The sequence below is a fragment of the Stegodyphus dumicola genome, chromosome 10, assembly GCF_044657685.1.
Source record: "Stegodyphus dumicola isolate Sdum_Otavi_A_Nest chromosome 10, ASM4465768v1".
Lineage (NCBI taxonomy): Eukaryota > Metazoa > Arthropoda > Arachnida > Araneae > Eresidae > Stegodyphus > Stegodyphus dumicola.
The window spans coordinates 111,916,166-111,940,047 of NC_140777.1; the positions used below are offsets into that span (position 1 = coordinate 111,916,166).

Below are 23,882 nucleotides of genomic sequence, written 5' to 3' on the forward strand. Positions count from 1 at the left end.
AAAGTGAAGTCCATTATTATATATGTAAGTCCACACAGGTGATTCATGGAATTTTTCAAACTTGAAAAAGGAGTCTTTTCAATCAGCCATTTTGTTAACTTGAATTTTTTAAAAGATATTACTTATTTTTATGGGAGTCTTCACAAACTGATCTGCATAGAATTCAGGGTATTTTCCTTCCCGGATTTTCATTAGGGCCTCTTATATTCCCATTTACTACTTAAATTAGACCGATATAGATTTCACAGAAATGTGTAGAAATTTTCTAATCCCAGACTGACAGATTCAATACAAGAAATAAAATTTTAAAAGATTATTAAAATGCTTCTAAAGAAAAGTTTAATTTTTTTTTTCAGTAAAACTAATAAAAAGTTATAACTAATCAGACAGCCTCAAATAGAATTAATTAAGATGCCTTAAAAAGTGTTAAAAACACTAAGGAGAAAGTCTACAAATTTTACATTCAATTCATAAAAGTAAGATCACCAAACTTTTGCTTTCTCAACCAAACATGAAAATATTTTTAATACTTATGTTGCAATATAATTATTTTTTTAACATATATTTCTTTTGTATTATATGTCAACAGTGCCATATTTCTGAAGATAAAGGTTTTAGTGACAGAAAGTCTTACCATTCCAAAATGGATCATCCTTTTCGTAACTCAAATCCTTGATATCTAATTCAGCATAATCATCATATTCTGATGAAAAATCACCCCGAGCAGGCATATAACCAGCCATTTCTTGATACATAGCTGAACCAATGACTGGACGAGGTGGATCTTGAGAAAAAGCTAAAACAAAAATTATTCAGTATATTTTTAATTTTATTAAGCCAAATTTCAGCATAAGAGATAACATTCAAAACTCAGATTCTACTTTGGTTATCTCTAGCATTGTACTGTAATAGTTTTAGTACAGCTACGCCTGGTTTAGGTAATATTTATTTATATAAATCAGTTTCTTATTTTCATTTTGATAATAAGTATGAACTTAAAAAAAAGGGGGAAAACTCAGTTAAACATTAGTAAGTTAGGCATATTTTAAGAAAACTGTTTGAAAAAGAATGTATCATGACTTCAAAAATAGATAAAGTTAAATAATCAATTACAAAACTAGGCAACTTTCCTAAACAGATCTTAATCTTTGGGGGGGGGGCAATGTATATTTCAACAAATAATTTGAGGTAAGTCTGTTTCTCTTTAAGTAGAGCTGTATTCAGCATATTCTGTATTTAAAAATAAACACCAGTCAGCATATGGTACAACCTACCCAAGAAAATCACAAAGGAGGAAGAGAAGATAAAGAACAAAAGCAAAACACCATGCATGCTACAGTTAAAGACCCATAAAGGCCAAGCATTGGATATGTGAAAATTCCAGTTTAACATATTAACCTTCTGACCAGCACAGGTTTTTGCTAACAAAGCCCAAATTTTCCAAAACTACTGTGAGAAAGAGGTATTTCCTTCATTTTAATGGCAAACTGCCCCTAATACTTTATACCCAGATTTATGTATTTTTAATATACTGCCTTAATTTTTGGACATAGTTCATGATGCACATATATATACTTTCCTAAAACTGGCAGCAAAAGTATTTTAGATAAAAACAATATGGCACTATATATATATATATATAAAACCCTGCCAGTCAGAGAGTAAAAAAATGCAAATGAAGGTAGAAATGCCAAATGAAAGGAAAAATAAATTTCTGGTCTAAAATTATAAAAAGTGTCATTTGTTTTCAACTTGAACATCAAAAGCTTACATTTAAATTATGTGAAATTAAACAGAGAAAAAAAAAAAAAAAAAAAAAAAAAAAGGCGCAATTTAGACATAAAAGCCAATGTATTGTTATGAAAATAAAACATCTTATCCAATCACAAAATTCCGTCCACCACGAAAACTGGCAGAGATCACACCAATTTGCATCAAGCATTCTGGCTTAGTTAGGTAATCAATATATACAAGTTAACATAACATAAGTATAGGCTGCCCTGCCTCATGAACTTAATCACATTACAGGTCCACTCCCCCTTTGGGGCACATCATAGAGGTTCAAATTCCACTATTACTCCTTCAGAAGAGCGACGCACCACCTGGAAATATTTTAATCTCCAGGCAGCACTGGTCGTCAATTGCTACCTGCCAGTCGCTTAAGTTACAAATATGACATATAAAAAACTTAAATTGCTTGTCATAATTTTTCACTCTGCACAGCCAGTGTTTATCGATTTTCAAATACAGTGGCTTATCATGCCCATTAACATACAATTTTCTCGATGCCAGGATCTCATAATTTTTTAAATATATTACGTGCTGTTCCATTGAAAGCAGGTCCTAAGTTTCAATCACTTTTTTTTTTTTTCCAATATGCTACGGGAGGGAGGGGAAAAAAAAAAAAAAGCAGTTAACGTACTTTGTTCTTTACAAAAATTAAATCAACTTCTAAAATATTAATTGCATTTACATAAAACCAAGGTGAAAATATGATTATGTCATGCTTATCCAAAACTGATAGTAAATCACACAGTTTGGCAAAAGTTTTTATTAGCTCTGCATTGTAGTCAATGCAGAGCTTCACAAGTTTCTTATTTGCTGTGACAAGAAACAGCTTCACAAGTTTCTTATTGGCTTAATTTTTAGTCAATTTTGGTGCTTAATTTTTAATTTCTAAAATTTGAAAATACTGTTTCTGCTCTCATATTCCCCTCCTCTAACTTTGGAATTTTATAATACAAAAACTGAGAGGAGAAAATTATGCAATTAATTAATTTTCCAAAGAATACAGTAGCAGTAAGAACAAAACAAATGAAAAGTATTCATGAATAAACTATCGGCAACTATCACAATATTATTTATTTAAAAAAAAACCTGCATTCTAATAAGAATAATATTAATTTTGTAACATTTAATGATATATCTTCATTTCTACTTCTCTGTATCTTGAATCCAGTCCTTTCTTATTGTTGTTCACTGCTAATTCCTAGGCTTTAAATCATTTAATGCTGCTCGAAGTGCTGTCATATGCTACAGCTTGCAAGTTGTTGCAAATGCATTCAAATTCCATGAGTAAATCAATTAGCAAGATGAAAAAAAAAAAAAAAAATCGCTATGTGGGAAAATCCATTTTAAAGTTTAGATAAGCTCGCTTTCTGAACACCTTGAGAAAGGAAAAAAATAATGTGACTACTTAATACTCATGTAAATATACCTACTTTATCCACCCCTTTCTCTTGAATAAATATCAGAATCAATTTTTTTGAGCCTTAGATATATGCATTTTAATAACAGAGTCTGATTCTGACTGTCTTATTTATACTATTGCATAACCTTCTCAGATTTTGGGAGCATTCCTGCTGTAGTATATAAATTTCCACTATTATTTTCTAAAAATATGATGAACTCTGAAGCTAATAAATATTATTTTCAGAGGCATTTATATGGGAAAAAAAGAACATCTTAGAATCTGAAAAATGTATTTACAAGAGAAAAAAATCACAAGTTTTAGCATTTGTTTCTCACTAACTGTTATATAGGTACTATTGTCAATAAATACCATTATAAAAAATTGAATATTTTTCTGCCATACTTCAGCATTTTATTTTCATAGAATCAGTATCTTCCTCCTACTGAAAGTGATGAAATTAAGAGCTCAGTCTCACAGTTGCTGACATCTTAAATTCGTATCATGCTATGGAATGCATAAATTAACAGGACACTTCTCCTAGACCCGATTTGTAAAGTAAATTTTGATATGCAACGGTTTATTTTAAGATAAAAAATACTGCTTGTTATGGGTGGCTAAGCTAATCAAAGACAAGGTACATGAATGGCTAAGAGTTCTCTTCCGATTCCATTTGAATGTGGCTCACACTAATGATTGAAAACAAACATTAGCTTAAATCATATATAATCTAGTTACAAAGTAGAATTCTTGGAAATGATCCATTTGAAGGAGCACTGCATGAATTTGAATTTTAGTCTGATGCAGACCTTGAATCAAAAGAAATCTACAATATCTTTAAAATTGTGCTAAGGGAGAAAAATAAATTCCACTTCATCCATTTTTGGTATCCTGTCAACTGAGAAATGGTCATTAAGCAGTTTGTTTTCAAAGTTATGGAATTCTACCATCAAAGAAAGAATGCATTAATGGATACAATATAGTACTTTATTTGAAAACGGATTAAAAAATGGTAATGTAACATTCATAATTGCATTCCAGTTCATTTACAACTAGTTGAGAGAATTAATATATGTTAAATAGGGAAAAGAACAGCTGACTGGCCAACAAAACAGCAATAGATTGAAGCAATTACCCGCACAAGGTTAGTACTGATAGCGTTCTGTTGCGTATTGAAGTGAACTGAGGTTAGGGTAAAGTGACATCAGCTTCTAGAACGTATGAGAATCACAGGTAGTCTTTAGTTGGGAATGTGAAAGAATCTTAGTCATCGTGTCTGTTCTTGTATGCATTTCATGGACTTCAATAGAGTGTTTCATGTTTTATGGAATGACTTTTATACTCCCAGACTTTCCAAAACACTCTGCATTGTACAGATGCAACTCATGAATTAAATTTTGGCTTTTCGTTCTTAATGTAAGAAAGTGATACCCACTATCCATACAGTGGGATGGGTGTTTTTAAATCTAGCACTTTGAAGCTAGAATTATTTCCTGGAGTTGGATTTGAATGTATTAAAAGCATGAATGAAGGGACTGAGAATGTCATTTACTTTCAGTCTGAAGAAAATTGAAACTTAGCTTGTTAAAGATAAAAATGACGTTTTCATTTTAAAGCTGCGGCCTATTGATAATTTCCAGAGATAATTTGAAGGCTTTCAGTCACTAATTGCTGAAAAAAAAAATTTACTGAAGACCGTAGAAAACTGAATACAAATGGTTCTGAAGAAGCTTAAATGTACAGAGATGAAAGAAAATTTAATTTATCAAAAACTGAGCTGAAGAAATTTTCAGTGGCCCAAAAGATTACTTTTCCTTCTGCAGACTATTTCAGAAGATTAATGAAGACAAGTATCTACCTGATAAAGGTACGATGCAAGGTCTAGGGCAGTCTGGGGAGCCAAAATTGAAAGCTGAGTTATCTTATTCACAGTTTTCTGATGAGTGGAAAATTACTTAAAGGTCATTGAACAGTTAAAAGAATGATCCGGAAGGGATGATTTGGTTGTCCAGATGTACATTTGTGATTTATTAAGCATGGTTATGAAGAACGGCATGACTGGATGAACCAAGACCAATTTGGAAGCTTTATATGATGGACTGGAAGCTAAACTGAGAGCTTTGAATACCTTAGGAAGAATGAAAGAAAAGACTGGAGATTTTCTAATTCCATAAGGAAAGCCACCTCCCATAAGGAGTTCTGCTTATATGGGTAAGAAGAAATTCTTTAAAATTTCCAAATTTCTTTAAAACTGATGAATTTTCTTTTCCAAATTTCAAGGCAAAGAAATATTGTCACTAGCAAGAACTCGGTTTAGTTCTCACCTTAACTTTGAAAGGAAGAGCTCTGTTTCTGAAAAAACAAAGCAAACTGAACTTGAGATGGTTCCTGCATAAAACCTTGACAAAAATACAGGTATGCAACCTAACTGCATATTTTGCGGTAAGTTCCATCCCAGTGAAAGATGTTTTAAAGAAAGAAAAATGACATTAAGTGATTTTAAAATGTTATTATTAAAGGAAGGTGATGTTTTTCATGGCTTTAAAAAGCAGGTCATTTAAGCAAATTTTATTACGTTAAAAATCAAAAAAACTGTTCTTCATGTAATAATTCTCATTCTGATACTATGTGTATTAAACAAGGAAAAAACAATGCATTTAATACAGAGAATTCCCACTCTAATTGCTGTAGAAGCAAAACTGTTTACTTGCAAACTCTTCGCGTAGTCATTTGGCTCAAGAATGTGATTTTGCTACCAAAAATAGTAACATAAGCAAAAGAATTATGGCATTACTGACTGTTCCTCCAATTATGAATGAAACTATAATACACATGTTGTTTGGGGTAATGAAACAAAATTGAGGATCATAAGGTATTTTATACCAAAGTCAGTGATTTAAAAAAAGTCATATATTTGTAGTTTTTAAGTTTCTAAAGAGAAAACGATATGCAGATTTATTCCAAAAACTAAGGATATGAAATAAAATAAAGTAGATTTAACAGATTTTCTGCAAGGAAACTGAGATTGACTTTTTCATTGGAGCTGATGCTTTGGGAAAATTGCTGATTGAGAACTTCTTTGAGTTAGATTCAGGTCTAAGAGCTGCAAAAACTAAACTTGGGCAGATGGTAATTGGAAAACAGAAATCATGTACAAGTGACAGCAGTTTAAATACTTTGTCTACGGATGTTAGGAATATTCCTTTACATGCATTATGGGAATTTGGAAATTTTAGGAATAGTCAGTTTGTCACAACTGCTGAGAAAGATAATTTGAAGGAAAAAAAAATTCCGATTGGAGAACTAGAATTGCCATAGAAATGCTATTCCATGCATTTATCTGATAATGAAGAACTAACCTGGAAAAGATATGAAAAAATGATAAACAAGTTGAAATAAGGTAAAATTTTATATTATCATCAAAAGTTATTCCAGGAATGGAAAAATGCAAGTATCATTGAATGTGCACTGAAAACTCAATTGAATAACAAATGATACTATTTACATCATAGGCTAATGATTAAATTAAATAATAAAATTTCAAAACTTTCTCCAGCTTTTGATGCTTCTAGCTTTAAGAGAAGGAAACTTTCTTTAATTGATAACTTATTTAAAGGAGTTAATCTCATAGAAATGATACTGATATTTTTTATAAGTTTAGAAAGTATTCAATTGGCATAAGTGCTGACATTGAAAAAACCTTTTTAAACCTTTTTTAATGTTATTTTTTGCAACCAAAGACAGAAATTTTCTTAAGATTTGCTCCCCGTGTATATGAAGGGCAAGAAATTTATAGATATTGCCGAGTTGCATTTGGAGTTTGCTCTAGCCCTTATTTGTTGAATACATTTTTCAGAACACTACTCTCTACCATATGATAAAACTGCTCAAAAATTGAAAAACTCATTGTATATAGACAATTGTGAACTGGAGATTTTATCTTTAACAAATAAAATCACTTTACAGAACAAGCAAAATCCATCATATCTAGAGACTGTTTTAATCTATCTGCATTGCTTTGAAAGCAATGTTGCTTGTAAAAATGCTAACAAGTATTCTAAGGAAACCTTTGTTTTGGGGACTAAACTGAGACTTAAATAATAACTCTATAAGAAGTTGTACTAATTTAAAGCCATTGGCATGGGAAATAAAAATAACCAAAAAATTAATTTTGTCAAAAGTATAAAAGATTTGTCTATCCTCCAACAACAATACTACCAAAGCTACTGTTACAAGATTTGTGTCTGTTACAAGTCAAAAATAACTTGGGATTGTTAATCACCATTAGATATGTGAATAAATTCTCAAAATGGCATAAAAATGTACATGAACTAAAAAATGAAACTTTGCCTCATTAATTGGGAATTAATTTATTTTTTGGATTGCATGTTCTTGCTGATACTAGCAAAGGGACATATGCTGCGTAAATTCTTTGCTCAATCAACAGTTAATTCTGACATGAAGATAGTCCACATTAAATTAAAGTCTAAAATATCTCCTCTCAAACCCATGAGTATGTCATGACTGGGGCTAATGGCTTGTAGTATAATTGCTAGGCCTGCGAATTCTAATATCAAAGCATTCTACTAGGTCTTAAAATAATGCTTTGGCCTGATTCTATTACAGCCATTTCATAAATAAAAGAACTGAGAAACTGGTCAGTTTTCATGACCAACAGAGTTCCAGAAATTCAATAGTTGACAAATCCTCAAGCATGAAAACATGTTCTCAGAAGTATGAATGCTGGTGATTTACTGTCACATGGCTGTTCTGCTTGGGGCATGATTGCTTCCCGGTTGTGGCAGGGACCTTTGTGGTTAAAGGAAAATTATGAATCTTGGCAGGTTGGCAAAACTAATACAGTCAAAAGTCGTTAATCCGGACTCGTCAGGACTTCTGCGATTCCGGATTATTGATTTTTCCGGATTATAGATCATCAGTTTAAATCTCGTAAGATGGCATGCAAAAATTCTAAAATTAAAAATATGAAATCGTAATTTATGAAATAAAGAACAATTATAATCTAAAGGGTATCAAAATTTACAAAAAAAAAAAAAAAAAAAAAAAAAGTTTAATATTTATTTGTTTACTTTATTAAACATTTCTTTCAATGTAAGTTGTTTAAGTTGCTTCGTTTTATGTGATAATACTTTCTCTTTAATTCTATAAACAGACATGATTTCTTGTTCAGTTACAAAGTTCCGCTGTTCAAGTCCCGTTAATTGCTGTGCCGAGAATACCGACTAACTTGTCAATCGAAATTTTTTTGTTTTCACTAACCTCTCTGTCACATTCTTCATGTCTTTATCCATTTTTTGCAGCAATTCCACTTTTTGTTTGATGGACATCGAAACATACTTTCGTTTTGTACGATCCTTTGGGGAGCTCCAGAATCGGAAATTCTATTTGACATAATCGAAAGTTCAAGTTTACTTTTATAAAATTGCTCTTACAGTCTGCAAAAAATAATAAGCCAGATCCAATTCGAAGATTAAGGAACAACGCAATCATCAACATTAACTGAAATAGATAATTAGATAATTTTCGCTTATACCGTCTGTTATACATAAAACGCACACGCGAAAACGTTTTCTGCACCTGCGCACACGCATATGCGCAGTTGTAAAAGATCTTACGTGCACGCGTAAATGCCTATGCGCATGTGTCAACGCGGCGCATGCGCAGAAAGATTTTAGCTTTGAGGTCTGGATTATAGATCATTCTGGATTATGGGTGTCCGAATTAACGACTTTTGACTGTACTATAGGAAAGACAGTCAGTTTGAAAACCTAGCAAGCACCGGCAAAACTAATAGCCAGACTAAACTAATAGACACAGAAAAAATATTAAAATGACAACTATTTATTTGGTGAAAGATGCACCCCCTTTGGCATCTAAACAACATATTAGATTATAATAAATTAATTTAAGTGTTTACTTGGGTTTTAAGATTTATAAATAATTGCCAGCAAACTTGTATCAAGTGTAGAACTGATCGTATATACCTTGAACTTCCTTTTCCCAAATTTGAAAATTCTGAAAAGTAGTGTCTGATTGAGTTTTGTTATGTTTAAAGACAAGGATAATATTTTAAGAATAAGAATTATGATAGTTCAATAGGTTGATGAAGAATCCTTCCTATATCCAATATTTTTACTACACAAATGAGAAAATGAGAATTTATTACGTAACTGATCTAATTCGTACGAAAAATTGCCATGCTGAAATTCAAATAATGTGAAATCTATTTACAAGAAAGACTTTGGATAATTAAAGCTAGAAAAACAATTAAGAATGCTTTATATAACTGAATGACATATAAACAATTTTAAAGTTAAATTTATGTGAAGCAAACCTACATCTTTGCCACCTGACTGAGTTACAGATTGTGTAGCTATTTCAGAAAAAATCAATCTTTACTACAGATTCTACACAGCTGCGTCAGTTATGCCTGCAGTCCAGACAATTTAATGGACTCTAGTTTTCTTCCATCAGTGTGTGATGTGAATGAGTAAAAATTCATGATGGCTACATGTGGAAAGTATAAACTGTAACTTTGGAGACAAAAGTAGACATTTTAAAGAAGGTAGAGAATAGCGAATGCAAAACAAAGTTAGCAGCTGACTATGGAATTAAAAAAATAGCTTGTAAACTTATTTGAAAAACAAGGAATCGATTTTAGATTCATGGGGAAAATCTAAATTTGCTACAGGAAAGAAATGCGTGAGAAATGCATCCCCAAGAAGATATAGAAAATCTATAAATCTCTACTGCTATGGTTCCAGAAGGCTAGATCTCGAAATTTTCCAATAAATGGACCTCTACTACAGGCAAAGGTTGATGAATAGGTGAGTCGAATGGGGACTGAAGATTTCAAATGCAGTGATGGATGGCACAATTTTCTTATCATACTGTATAAGGCCTGATGTAAACGATGACATATATACTAATTTCTTTCCTATATACTAATTTCTGCAAGGGCTTTCTCTTCTTACCTACTGAATGATATTTTTGACACAGATGAAACTGCATGTTTTTATAAACTCTACCCAAACAAGACATTACATTTTAAAGGGGATGTTTGTGTAGGAGGTAAAAGCAGTAAACAGATGATTAGAGCCTTAGTTTGGGCTAATATGGATGGAAGTGAAATGCTTAAATTATTAGTAACTAGAAAGTTCAAGAATCCACTGTGTTTTAAAGCAATTCGAAAATTGCCAATTGATTATGTATCCAATACAAAAGCATGGATGATACAAGACATCTTCAGTAACTGGTTAAAAGGAATAGATAAGCAGTTTTCAGGAAAACATCATAAAATTATCTTATTTGTAGAAAATGCAACCTGCCACAATAGCCTTCCAGAGCTGAGTTCCATACAGGTTGCATATTTACCATCAAACAAAACTTCGAAGCTAAAACCAATGGATCAAGGAATCATCCAGAATCTTAAAACAAATTACCATAAGACACTCTTCCAACAAAGAATTTTTTCTTTAGATCATGGTGAAAACTATGCTATTACTCTGCTGACAGCTATAAATGAACTATATGCTGCATGGGATGCTGTTAAAGAAAGCAAAATCAGTAACTGCTTTCATCATGCTAAATTCATGCACGGCGAGGAGAACAACCATATCAAAGAATGTGACAATATTGATACAGCTTTTCCTGAATTAAAAAAATTTAAATATGATAATGTTACTTTTTCTGATTACGTAATGGTATATGGAGACTTCAAAGTCTGTGGAAAACTGAGCAATGACGACAGAATAAAAACTGTCTGAGAAGATGAAAAAGAAGAGACCTTATCGAATTCAGAAGAGAATGTACAGACTGTTAAATGTCCTAATGATCAAGCTGCAATGGACTCTATAAAAACTGAAAGCATTAATTCAGATTGAATCTTTCTCTGAAAATGAAATGTTTACTTCAAATCGAGAAGCTGGCTGAAAAATGTAGGCATAATAAACAAAAGCAAACGTGCATTCTACAGCTTTTCTCAAAAGCATAATTCATATTTTTAATTAAATTTTACTTTACTTACTGCATATCTTTTGCTTCATTTTATGATTAAGGTAAGTCTTTATTGCTTTTTAATGTTTAATTTTAGACAGCCTAGTATAATACATTTTCTACGATTATACATACAAGGAGATTTTTTTTTTTTTTCAATGATATACTTTTCTTTTAACAATGAATAATTTGCACTCTTTTCTAAGAAACTTTGAATTTGAATTAATGAGTGTTCAATGTATAAAGTGGCTGACTTTCTAAGTAAAAATAATTGTAAAAAATAAACATGAAAGGGGAAATATAATATTAATAGACAAGTAATTTATTTAATTACCAAAATGAACAAGATTTAGAAGGACATGAGGTGGAAGACCAGATGGCATAATTTGATTAATTTTAAAACTAAAATTAAATCTACTGCATATAACTAAAATGTCATCAAAAGGAAAGAAATTATGAAAGTGCTTCAAAAATTAGCTAAAAGGCATGATTGATACAATTTATAATTAATCAAATACTTTTGTAAAATTTTTCCTAGCATCACAAACTATGAAAGTTTTATTAATAAAGCAAATCCAGAATGAAAGAAAAAATTGTAACTTATTTTTAAAACAACACATGAGAAAAAACCTTAAGTGTAACATTTTTGGTACCTAAACTTAACTACCAACACTCTGATGTCTCATACCTTCCAGATATTAAAGCATACAAGATGGACAGTACTATCCCCACTGATAAATACTAAATACTAGTCTAAATCAGAATAGACAGAACAACAGGTAGAATCAGATTAGCAATTAAAAAATAGACAGCAGTTTATAAAATGAGTTAGAATATATGAAGAATGAATCAATAGATTTGAGTAAAATGAGAAGCTGAAGAACTATAAAATATTCAGATCTTTGTTATATGAATTTAATTATAATTAAATAAGTGTCTTATCTTTCTGTTAACTTGGTATAATGCAAATAAAGTTTAGTTTCACAGCAATAGTGTTAGATATGTGCGAGTGTATACACATATATTGCTAAGATACACATGGCTATATCATAAAAGCGCAAGTTTGAGAAGACTAAAATAAATAAATAACCAACACCCTATGAAATGAATAGTAAACTGCTTTGAATATTACTAAAAAAAATAAATAACATTGTTACTCAAAATAAATTAATAAAAAATATTTAAAAAAGAAAGAAAGCTAAACAATTTAACAAAGCTTTATAAAAGTTACATACTTGTACATGCTACTGGAGTTGAGTGAATATTACTTTCAATTTCAGGTTCAGGAATTTCTGTAAGAAAATTGAAAATAAATTCTTCAGTATTTAACATAACATCATTATCACAAACAAATTTTCAGAATATTAATGATTTAAAATACAAATGGATTTATTGAATGTGTATTTTTGATAGTTATAATAATAAATTTAAATGAAAAGCATTAAATTATGCATTATTTATATAAACCCATACAAAATAGCATTTTCAGACAATATGCAGTTTTTACATAAAATTTATTAAAATTTAAAAGCAATAATAATACTTTAAAGGAAATATAATAATTTTCAGAAATTAAGGAAGGCCACCTGACAAATGATCTGGCAAATATTAAACCTTTTTATGCAGCTGACAAATTTTCTGTGCCGAGGTATATAATTAGAAATAGCTTTTATTAATTATAACAATGGTGTAAAATGTTTACAAAAATTTTCAGTTATGTTCATTATAAATAAACCAAGATAAATTATATCAATTAGAGATATTACTAAATAACAATATAAAGACATAAATTACAATGAAATATGCATATTGTTTTTAAATCACTTATTTAATTAAATACAACATACAATTTTAATGTGAAAAATAAACATTTTCTTGCCACTTCAATTAGCAACACCACAAAGAATTGGCAATTTGTCAAGTCATATATATGGTAAATGTCCTCATAGCAAAATATAATGATACTTGAAAATTCAATACTAAGCTAAACACACTTCTAATGTTCAATAAAAAAACAAATTATTAAGAGATGCATTGATTGCTTTTAAGTTGTTCAGTTAATTAAGCAATCTATGTTTTAAATTTGAAATACAAATTAAAGATTTTATGCTACATTGAATTACAATACCTTTAAACATTTAAAAAACAGGAAGTTTGCCAAATTGCATTAAGATACATAACCCGGCAAAAAAAAAGTGATATAAAAAATTCTAAGATATAGGTATTTGTAACATCAATCAATCAATAATAATAATAAATCATTTTCTATAACATAACAATTATTGTAACAGCAGCAGATACAATATATATACATTGCTGTCATCATAACAGCAACACCATGAAAAAAGCAGCGTTTGTTGGAATCATGCCTTATCTTAGTGTCTCAATATTAGCAGTTGTCGCAAGCTGTGCAACTAGGTATGAAACCCACTCACACCGAGTAATGCATATCTGGCACTCTGCCAGTTCAATAATACAGCTGTTTAAGAGGAGTGCTTCTCTAATTTTTTTGACAAGTATGTTACGTAGAAAGGTTTTACTATCACTGTAGAATTTCCTGGAGCCCTTTGATAGTACTATTTTATTATAATAACAGATGAAAGTTTTATTCATGCTGTTTAATGTACTCTAACACATTGACTGCTGTGGGGTTCCCTGGTGGCCAGCACTCAACTTGGCTGCAGCGCCATGGGAGCCACCAGCAAAATGACCAATAGTAAAAATACGTAGAGTAATTCTAATTATTGAACTGAATAAGACTAAGAAATCAGAGTAATTGCTTAGCAACTGAAGCACAACAGTTTGAAATAAATGATAACTGCAAAAATGGTTTACAGTGGCTCGTGGGTCACTGGTGACCACCACCACGAAAAATACATTAAAGACAATTATATAACTCACCTTGTCTTCTGTAGATAATATTTCAACATAACATACATCGCAAAATAAAAACGTTCATGTTGGTGCTATGGGCAAACCATGTAAAATCTGCATGGCAGTCAATGTGTTAATATAAACACATGCAGGAAGATGCATACTAGAGGTTAAACAAGCATGCTGGAGATTAAATTGCATACATGTTGCTAGTCCAAAAAATTTTGCTGCTTTTATTATCAATGAAACATTCTATGCTATCTACTGAGCACTTACTTTTCATATATTAATCAAACAATTCACTTTTGAAGTTAGAATTTTCTGACCTTATGAACACCTTATATTTGTATTTGTAGAAAATATTTTGTCTCTATTCTTCTTGGATTTTCATAAAAATATTAAAAAATATTATTATTAAAAATGTTTTTATGAGAGCCATGCTAACATATTTGAATACATTAAAGTGAATCTCACAACTGTAACCCATAAATAATTTTTCATTACCTTCATATTAATATTTATTATAATAAAATTTTGCACTCATTTTTTTAATGAAGTTTTGCCAACATTTTTTTTTCCTTGAGCTAGAAACTTCACAGACTCTATTCTCAGTATCGCTATCTTTTTATATCTATTTTTTAAATATAATAACCAACAATATTTAGAAATATAAAAAATATAATATTTTAAGGAGAATACAACTAATAACTTGATTCTGATATTCAAAACATATTCTGATATTCCAAATGACCAACAACTAAGAACTTGATTCTGATATTTAAAACATATTCTGATATTCCAAATGACCAAAACAAAGACAGTAACGTTTATAAAATATTTAACATTTTAAACTGATTTATAATTATGCAACTTTTTGGATATTAAGCCCCCATCCCTTTATTGGGGTGAAAAAACATCCCAAAGGTTAGAAAATGAATAATTTACATACTTGGCAATGGTGGTACAGGATTATAAACATAGTATTTAAAATAATGTTCTTCACATTCTGTTTTACTTTTTGTACCAACATCTTTAGCAATATCAGACCTGCAACAGAAAATAAAATCTTCATTCTTTTAATCTTTAAATGATTACATTAAGACTCAATTTATAAAATTTAATTTTTAGAGGTCAAAGAATGGTTCTCCAATTCACGATTTTAAAATCAAAATTCCTTTTAATACTACCATATAAATTAATAGCAAATGAAAGCTAGCTTGATAGCAAAAAACTGCATTATTTAAAAGATACAGATACTAAATTTACTTACTTTCAATAAACATCTTTTAAGAAATGGAATTTTTTGAAAAAAAAAAAAAAAAAGAAGAGGATTCTTTATGCAAAATTGTAATTTTACTAAAAAAATTTAATTTTATCATAGAAAAAGCTGATCTTTATTATCATGTATATAATACTTCAGTAGCTGGCAGATTACATTGCTAATTAGCCATCTTAAATATAATTTGCCAAATAATTTCTACATGACAAAATCAAACTTTTTTTCATAAATTTAAAACATGGAAATAAGGTGAGAATAACATAAATATATAATTAAAATTGAAGAAATAGCTAAAAGATGAAGTAGCATAAACATACAAGATTAAAACTAAAACAGAAGAAACACCTAACAAGTTCCTGTCTTAATCACTTAATTTTTTTATTTAAAACTTATACAGTTATTTGGCATTCTTCCATTTTATTACAGAATAAAAAAGTATAATAAAATTAATTATACTCAGTATTGAATAGTATCGAATATACTAAATTTATGAAAATTTAAAAGCTTTAAAGAAGTACATGAAACACATCAAAATGTTGAACCCCTACTAGAACTTAAATCAGTTACTATATAAAAATTACTTTAACTGAATAACACACAAAAAAGGCAAACACAATAGGATTCTAGGACCATGCATCTTAGATCATACAACAGCAAAGTAATGTTTACCAGTTTCCAATTCCCCGCTCTGCTATTGCATCAAGAAGCTTCAATTCTTCAGATGCCATCCATTCAGGATTAAAAAGTGTAAAATTATTTCTCTAATAAAGAAAATGTATATAAGTAAACATATAAAAAATTGTGCCGTTAGAAATCACAGTTCGCAGGCTTTCTAAAGAGCAGATTATATATGCTTCCATTTTTAAAAAATATGAAAGCATGCATCTAAAAGAAGAATACATAATTTTTATGAAGCACATATTCTACACATTAGCTGATTACCATTAAGAAATATGAACAAATAACAAAATGCTTAAAATATCAGTTTTTCTCAAGGTACTACGCATAATTATGGAGATATTTTTTGAAAGTCTTGTACATAAATGTGACATCTACACAGAAAAATATTAAACCTAATATTGTACTATAATATTGATGAATATTAACCTCAATGGTTGGGATGGAGCATTTTTCAGGACTATATGATATTGCTCCAATAAGCAACTTTTTTGTTTTATTTTTCCTTATCTTCTTTTTCCACATGCTGAAAATACATGTATCATTTTGCATTATAAAGAATGTACCAAATATATGCTGATTTTTATTTTTTCAATCAATGCCAATTCTTTCAAAAAATATTTCTGTTCCTTAGCAATTGTTAAGTAATATATATACAGAATGTTTCAGCTAAATGTATATAAACTTCCAGGAGGAATAGGATATAAAAAGATAAATCAGAATCATACAAAATTGGAAATACTAGGAAGAGGGTCAGAAATACCTTCGGATATACAAGGTCAGAAACAAAATCTTTATGTATCAAATGTACACAGATGATAAGACATGAAACAGCAGAAAGTAAGGGAACAAAACACATTACTAAAAAAAAAAAAAAAGAAGAAGAAGAAGAAGAAAAAGAAAAGAAAACACACTGAGGTTACAAAACGTGTTCAAAGTTCCAATCATCATAAACTGCAGCAAATACTTGACCTTATGATACACAGAATCATTTATGGTTTGGAAAATACCTGGTGAGTCTACAAAATGATCAAGGTCCTCATCACTTTTATGAGGCACCAGTCTTTTCTGGTGTAATGCAGAAGTGATCAAGGCATGTTTACTTGAACTGTCTTGTAGGCCAACAAACAATCAACAATGAATTTTCTTATATTCATATGCCATATTTAATTCATGATAAATGCACAGAAATGACATTTTTGATCATGCATTGCTTACCATGCTTACAATACATGGATTATGATATATCATTCTAATTAGTTTTTGTGCAACTTAGCCCTTCAGAAGTCTGCATATTGCATGTGCTTAGCTAAATTAGCCTGAAAATATAAAGAAAGAGATAGAAGGAATATATATGGGAATGTTCTTTGCCCAAGATCTTTTGTGCCAGCCCAGCTTCATAGCTACATAAACCCAAACCTAAATTTTTCCTGAAAGCAAAATAAACAATTTCATAAAGGCACTTCAGATTTCCTTTATTAATAAAAAAATGTACAAATGAACACGGGTGTCCTAAGATATTCAGTGCCCATAGGCTGCTAACAATAATACACTTCTCTTCATAACAAAATACATAGAAGGGGTAATGAAAGTAGGATAACCAGCAAATCAAAATTAGAAAAAGTCCATTTATTACCATTATGCAAAGTAAAAATATAAAGTTCATATTTTTTTTAAAAAAAACCTATATGAATAAAAACAAACTACATTTTTTTTAAAAAAAAAAAAGTAGCTTATATCTTTATTCTCCTAGCCTTTTTTTTTTTTTTCCCTTGTGTAAATTTGTTGAAAATATCACTCATTATATAAGTTATTAAAAAACTCACGCTCAGTGCATAAAATTCTCAAATCATTTAATTTGCTCTGTCCCATAAAAGAAATGTAAATAATTATTTATTCCTTACAATGCTGAAAAAAGACCTTTCACTGCTATAATTTGTAATGGCTATACTTAATGAACATTGCTGTGGCCACATTAGGAAATATACATTCAATTTCCAATGCAATTATTGCCTTTAACCCCTTCCCTGTTTTGCCCGTACTCGAGCCTTTACCGTACGGGCAATCTGATTTCTATTTCGCTTGCACTGTTTCGGCCATATTTTTTCCAATTTTAGTAACAAATTATTCGTATAGATGGCGATAGTTGTCCAGTAAATGATAGTTTGCAGTTTATTGTCTGATTGGTTCAAAAGCGCGGGTTTTTTCGCATGTTTTGTATCAGAAGACGAATTGTTGTCTTTCAGTGTATAGCTTTCTGGTTATATTTTACTAACCGCCTGATAATTTTATTCAATTATTATTAATTGATTGAATAATATATTTTTACTTTTAAATAATGGATAATTCAGAGCGTATGGAGCTAATTTCTTGTAATTCGAACTGTGACTTGGAATCAGAAACTGAATTATCTGTAAATGATAGTAGCGAAAGTTTACTAGAGGACCTGGATAGTAGTGACTCTGATAGTAATACAGACGGAATCAGTCAAGCAAGACAATTTTTTTAAATTAGTTGTGATAATCCTTCGGATCCGCCTCCCAGATTTGCTTTCACTGGAATTCCAAAAATTAACTTGGATATCGATGAGACTAAAGGTAAATCGATGAGACTAAAGGTTAAGTTCTATGATGCTTTCATAGACGATTATTTGCTTGACCTGATTGTTTTTGAAACAAATAGATATGCTGAGCAATGCATAAAAAACAGTACACTTCGTAGGCATTCCAAGAGCAAAAAATGGACGCCAACATTGAAAGATGAATTACATGTATTTTTTGCTTTGAATATTCTGCAAGGTGTTGTAAAAAAGCCAGTTGTTGAGCAGTATTGGAGCAAGAGGCATTCAGCATCCACGCCATTTTTTTTCCAAAAGTGATGTCATATCGCCGCTTTAAATTAATTTACAGTTATTTGCATTTTTCAGATAATGTCAATTTTGACATAAATTCTCATAAGTGTCCAAAATTATCAAAAATATGGCCCGTGCTAAAGCATTTAAAATCTCGTTTCAAAGAAATGATCATCACTGAACATGATGTTACCATAGACGAGAGTCTTATATTGTTCAAAGGAAGGCTAAGTTGGAAACAGTATATTCCTCTAAAGCGATCACGCTTCGGAATAAAATTGTACATGCTTTGTGAGTCGAAGTCTGGATATGTATGGTCTATGATAATATACACCGGAAAAGGAACTGTGTTTGATGAAAGTTACAAACATTTGAGCAAATCTTCGCAGGTAGTTATTACACTTATGCAACCACTTTTACATAAAAGATATTGTCTGACAACTGACAACTTTTATTCATCTCCTGAAATAGCAGATATCCTCATTAGTTACTGTACAGATATGTACGGAACATCAAAACTTCAAAGAAAGGAAGTTCCTAAAGCACTGTTGACAAAAAAACTTCAAAAAAGGGAAAGTGCTTGCTTACCAGAGGGGAAAAGTGTGCATTATGAAATGGATGGACAAAAAAGCCGTGTCTCTCATATCTACAATACATAATTCGGAAATGGTTCAAGTATCCAGTTCGACGAATGAAATTAAACAAAAACCTAAAGTAGTTATGGAGTATAATAACACAATGGGTGGTGTAGATCGAATGAACCAGAACCTAAGTAATTATCCTGTAATAAAGAAGCGAAGCAAGAAATACTACAAAAAATATTTTTTCATCTTCTAGACATCTGTTTATGGAATGCTTATGTTTTGTATAAAAAGCACGGTGGTAAAGATACGAATTTACAGTTTCGATTGGAAATTATTGATCTACTTATTGAAAGGCATGCAGCAATAGAAGAAAAAAAAGGCCGTCCTGGATATTCACCAACTCCACTAAGACTAACAGAAAGACATTTTTAGAGGTTATTCCACCTACAGAGAAAAAACTAAGACCCGCAAGACAGTGTTATGTGTATTCGTTGAAAAAAAATGACAATGGCAAAAGAATTAGAAAAGAGACAAGGTATTTTTGCCCAGACTGTGATGTTGGACTGTGCCTGTCGCCTTGCTTTAAGATATATCACACTAAATCAGATCTTTAAAAAAGAAGGGTAAGTATGTTTTGTATCAAAACATAACAGTAAATGTAACTGAATTGTAATCGAAAATATCTGTTAAATAATTGTACTATTTTAATTGTAAATGTAACTTCCCTGTTTTGCATTCATGTAGGAAAAAAAACAACTTGCAGGGAAAATTGATTATTTTCATTAAAGAAAAAAGTTGTAATAAATGCTTAAAAATATTAGAAATGTTAATTTTAATAACACATCTTTACTTAAAAAAGTAAAATGAACGAAAAAATGCAATAAAAAAATGTGACTTTTTTTTGACCGAATTCTGGAAAAAAATGAAACTGTCAAAGGGTTAACTAAGTTCCTCACTAGATATATTTTTTTTTCAAATAAATCCCATTTTTAAAATAAAGGTACTTTTTAATAAAATTGTTTTCTAAATTGTCCATAAGCAATTGGCTACTTCTTTCTAATAAGTCTTAATTTAATTTTTTTTAGATTGGGCAGAAACAAAAATTTAGAGTAAATGTCACCACACTTTCCTTTTTGTACTTCTGATAGAAATTTGTTAATAATAGCATAATATGTATTTATGAGGAATATATGAATAGCCTCAATGATGATCAGCTTCTAAGAGCCATATATATGAAAAAATACAAAGTAAAAAGCAGTTCAAAGCCTAATCCCATTGGGCATTGAAAGCAGTAACAAGTGGTGGCAATTGTGCAAAATAAAACAATACATTTAAAATTCATCCCACATTCACATTCAGTTCGGAACAAACTACATGCAATATCAGAAGCACAGTGGCAAACTACAATAAAACTGCAACAAATACACATATTTGACTGATATTTATTTCAAATTGCAATCACTATAATTAACAATAGGTTACTTATGTATTATCATAACCACCTTAGTAGAAGCTGCCAAACTCTGGCAACCATGCATACAACAGTTCTTTAGGTAGTATCCATTGTAAGTTGCAAATTAAATTCACAAAATCACCTTTATTTCTGTAAAAAATTGCAAAACTGCACCAAGGTGGTTGTGCTAACACACAAGTATTAATAATAAAACAAATGAAAGTGATACTAATATTGTAAGGATCTTAAGTTTTACTAACGTTTATTTTATTTTAAATCTTTACTATCACTTCTTATTTTCTACTTCCGGCCAGAATTATAAGCGTGAAGGTTTTTATGCAAAGTTTGTCTGGCGAACGCCAAGTATTTAAGTGTGGCCTTTTTGCCAAGCGAAAGAGAGGAAGCAGTGAGTTCGAAGCAGGCCGCTTACCTTAGAAGTTACGCAGTTGCTATTTGCCTTCCAGGCCAGAGGTTTTAATCCTCTTGATAAATTAAACGTATTGTAGTGTTCACAGTCTCTGTGCTACATACGCTTCCTGTTATTATAAGGCCAATCTTCCACGTGTATTATTCTAAAGTTAAATTAGAGTTTAGTTTTATTTTTTATACTTTTTTACATTAGACCCCGAGTGGCGGGTCATTGTATTCCGAAGTACGGAAGTCATTGTATATAGAGAAAAATAAAGGGTTTTGTATACCCTTCGTCTGTATCCTGTCTACTTACTACAATTAGTGAACATAGCTTTAGTAAGCTCTCTGTTCCTAGTCAGGTCCTTGTATGTTCCCGAAGAAGGTTAGAAGGAACATTGAACCTGAGAGTGGCGCCCAACGAAGAAGAATAACCATGGCCGAGTTTCAAGAAGAACCTGTGCTGCCTGCAGAAACGGCTCAGAATCCAGAAATGCCAGCTGCCGCCATGGAAGGATTCGGTTACATCGTCCAGACCATGCGCACTTCGATGAAACCAGAAGCAACGTTTAATGGAAACTCACCGGTAACCAGTTTTTTGGAAAAATTGGATGACCACTTCATGCTCTACCCTGTGCACGAGTTTCAAAAAGTTACCTTAGCTACCAGCGCTTTGAGGGGCCAAGCGCTTAACTGGTTCAAATGTATCGGCAGAAGTCTCTTGGGTCAAGCAGGAAGTCCCACCTATACTTACGAAAATTTCAAGACTGCCCTACTAAAAGCCTTCCCTGTTATAAGGGATCGTGCGAAATTAGAAACCAAACTTTTTAGTATATATCAACAAAGAATCGAAAACCTCTCGAGCTTTATTTTAAGAAAAATTCACGTTTTCAAGCTCTTGTATGGAAACCGTCCGGATCCTGAAATAATTCAAGTGATTTTGCCGAGGTTACTACCCCAAGTGCAAGACTTTATTGAATTAAGAAATCCGACTACACTGGAAAAGTTATTTGAGCTAGCAATCCAGTTTGAAAGTAGAAGAACGGCGGACGTCGAAAGAAGACGCCAATATCAACAGCGAAACCAATTTGGTACACCAAGACTACAGCAAACTCAAGCATACGGCTACGGAGAAAAAGCGAATCAGTGGGCAAGGAAACCCGAGCATTCAAAAACAGCCGGCGAACGTCGACAGTTCAATAGCAACCCAGGAAAAAAGTCTCAAGGCCAGGGGAAAAAGAAGGAAAGCACGGAAAGGAAAAATAATTTAAACTAAAACGGATTTCTGCTCGCGAGAGGGTGCGGAAATCCGAAGGCCACGAAAACCCCTCTTCCTACAAGTTAAATACAGTAATGGTGAAAAATTTGACTCTTCCGAAGATTGAAGTCTTGGTGAATAATATCCCGGCCACCGCACTCCTGGATACAGGCGCGCAGTGTTCCTGTGTGGCAAGATTTTTTTAGGAAGTATTTTCGTAAATATCGCATATATAATTCGGATAATACGACAGTGTTAGCTGCGCAAGGAGAAAGATGTAAGTGCATAGGTAAATTACCGCTATACATCCGTATCAAGGACGAACAAGTAAAGGTTATGTTTTTTATAGTAAAGAATCTGCAAGCACATTTGATCTTAGGAATAGACTTTCTTTCAGGCGCACAAGCTACACTGGATTTTAATGAAGCAACCCTTAAGCTGACAATGAAACCAGTGCGTGTAGAAAAGGTTGAACCGCCAAGGTTAAATCTTGACCACCTGCCTAATGACGAGCAAGATAGAATCCGACAAGTGGTAAGTGAATTTGCTTCGTTATTTAGTGATATTCCAGGATTTACTCAGGTTACTAACCATAGTATTGACACCGGAGATGCATTGCCAGTTCGTCAAAAACCATACCGGTATGATAAGAATAAGGAAAAAATTATAAAATGGCATATTACCGATATGCTACGTAAAAAGATCATAACGCCCATCTCAAGTAGTTATGCTAGCCCGGTGGTTTTATGTAAGAAAAATAATGATTATCCTTTGGAGCATCCAAAAAGGTGGAGATTCGCTATTGATTACCGTAAATTAAATTCCATAATGAAATATCCGGTATATCCGTTGCCGATCATAGAAGAAATTTTAAGGAACATAAAATCAACCAAATTTATGACGACTTTAGACGTAACGACTGGTTATTTTCAAATAGGGGTGAGGCCTGAGGACGTGCCTAAGACTGCTTTTATAACCAAGTCTGGCACTTATGCATTTTTGCGTATGCCGTTTGGCCTTTCAGGGGCCCCAGCAACATTTCAGCGATGCATGGACATTGTGTTAAGACCTGTTCTTGGAAAGTCCACATTTATCTATTTAGATGATATCATTATTACTAGTGATAATCTAGACCAACATGTACAGGATTTAAGACAGGTGTTTTCTTTATTAAATGAGGCCGGTCTAAAAGTTAATGTCGAAAAGTGCAAATTTGCAGCCCCTGAATTAAAATATTTAGGTTACAAAATATCTCAAAAAGGGATCGAGACAGATGAATCAAAAATAATCG

At 31.3% G+C, this 23,882-nt stretch overlaps 1 protein-coding gene across 3 annotated transcripts in view; it reads right to left on the reverse strand.

Moving 5' to 3' along the window:
* The window catches only part of Ada2a (Transcriptional adapter 2A), a 74,236-nt gene that overhangs the window by 33,791 nt on the left and 16,563 nt on the right, over positions 1-23,882 (reverse strand). For all 3 annotated transcript variants that reach the window (XM_085825383.1, XM_035378236.2, XM_085825384.1), the window contains exons 3-6: positions 16,029-16,120; positions 15,030-15,127; positions 12,442-12,498; positions 635-796 (exon numbers count right to left, since the gene is read on the reverse strand). In XM_085825383.1, the coding sequence (XP_085681509.1) occupies positions 635-796; positions 12,442-12,498; positions 15,030-15,127; positions 16,029-16,120 (409 nt within the window). The remainder of the gene's footprint in view (positions 1-634; positions 797-12,441; positions 12,499-15,029; positions 15,128-16,028; positions 16,121-23,882) is intronic.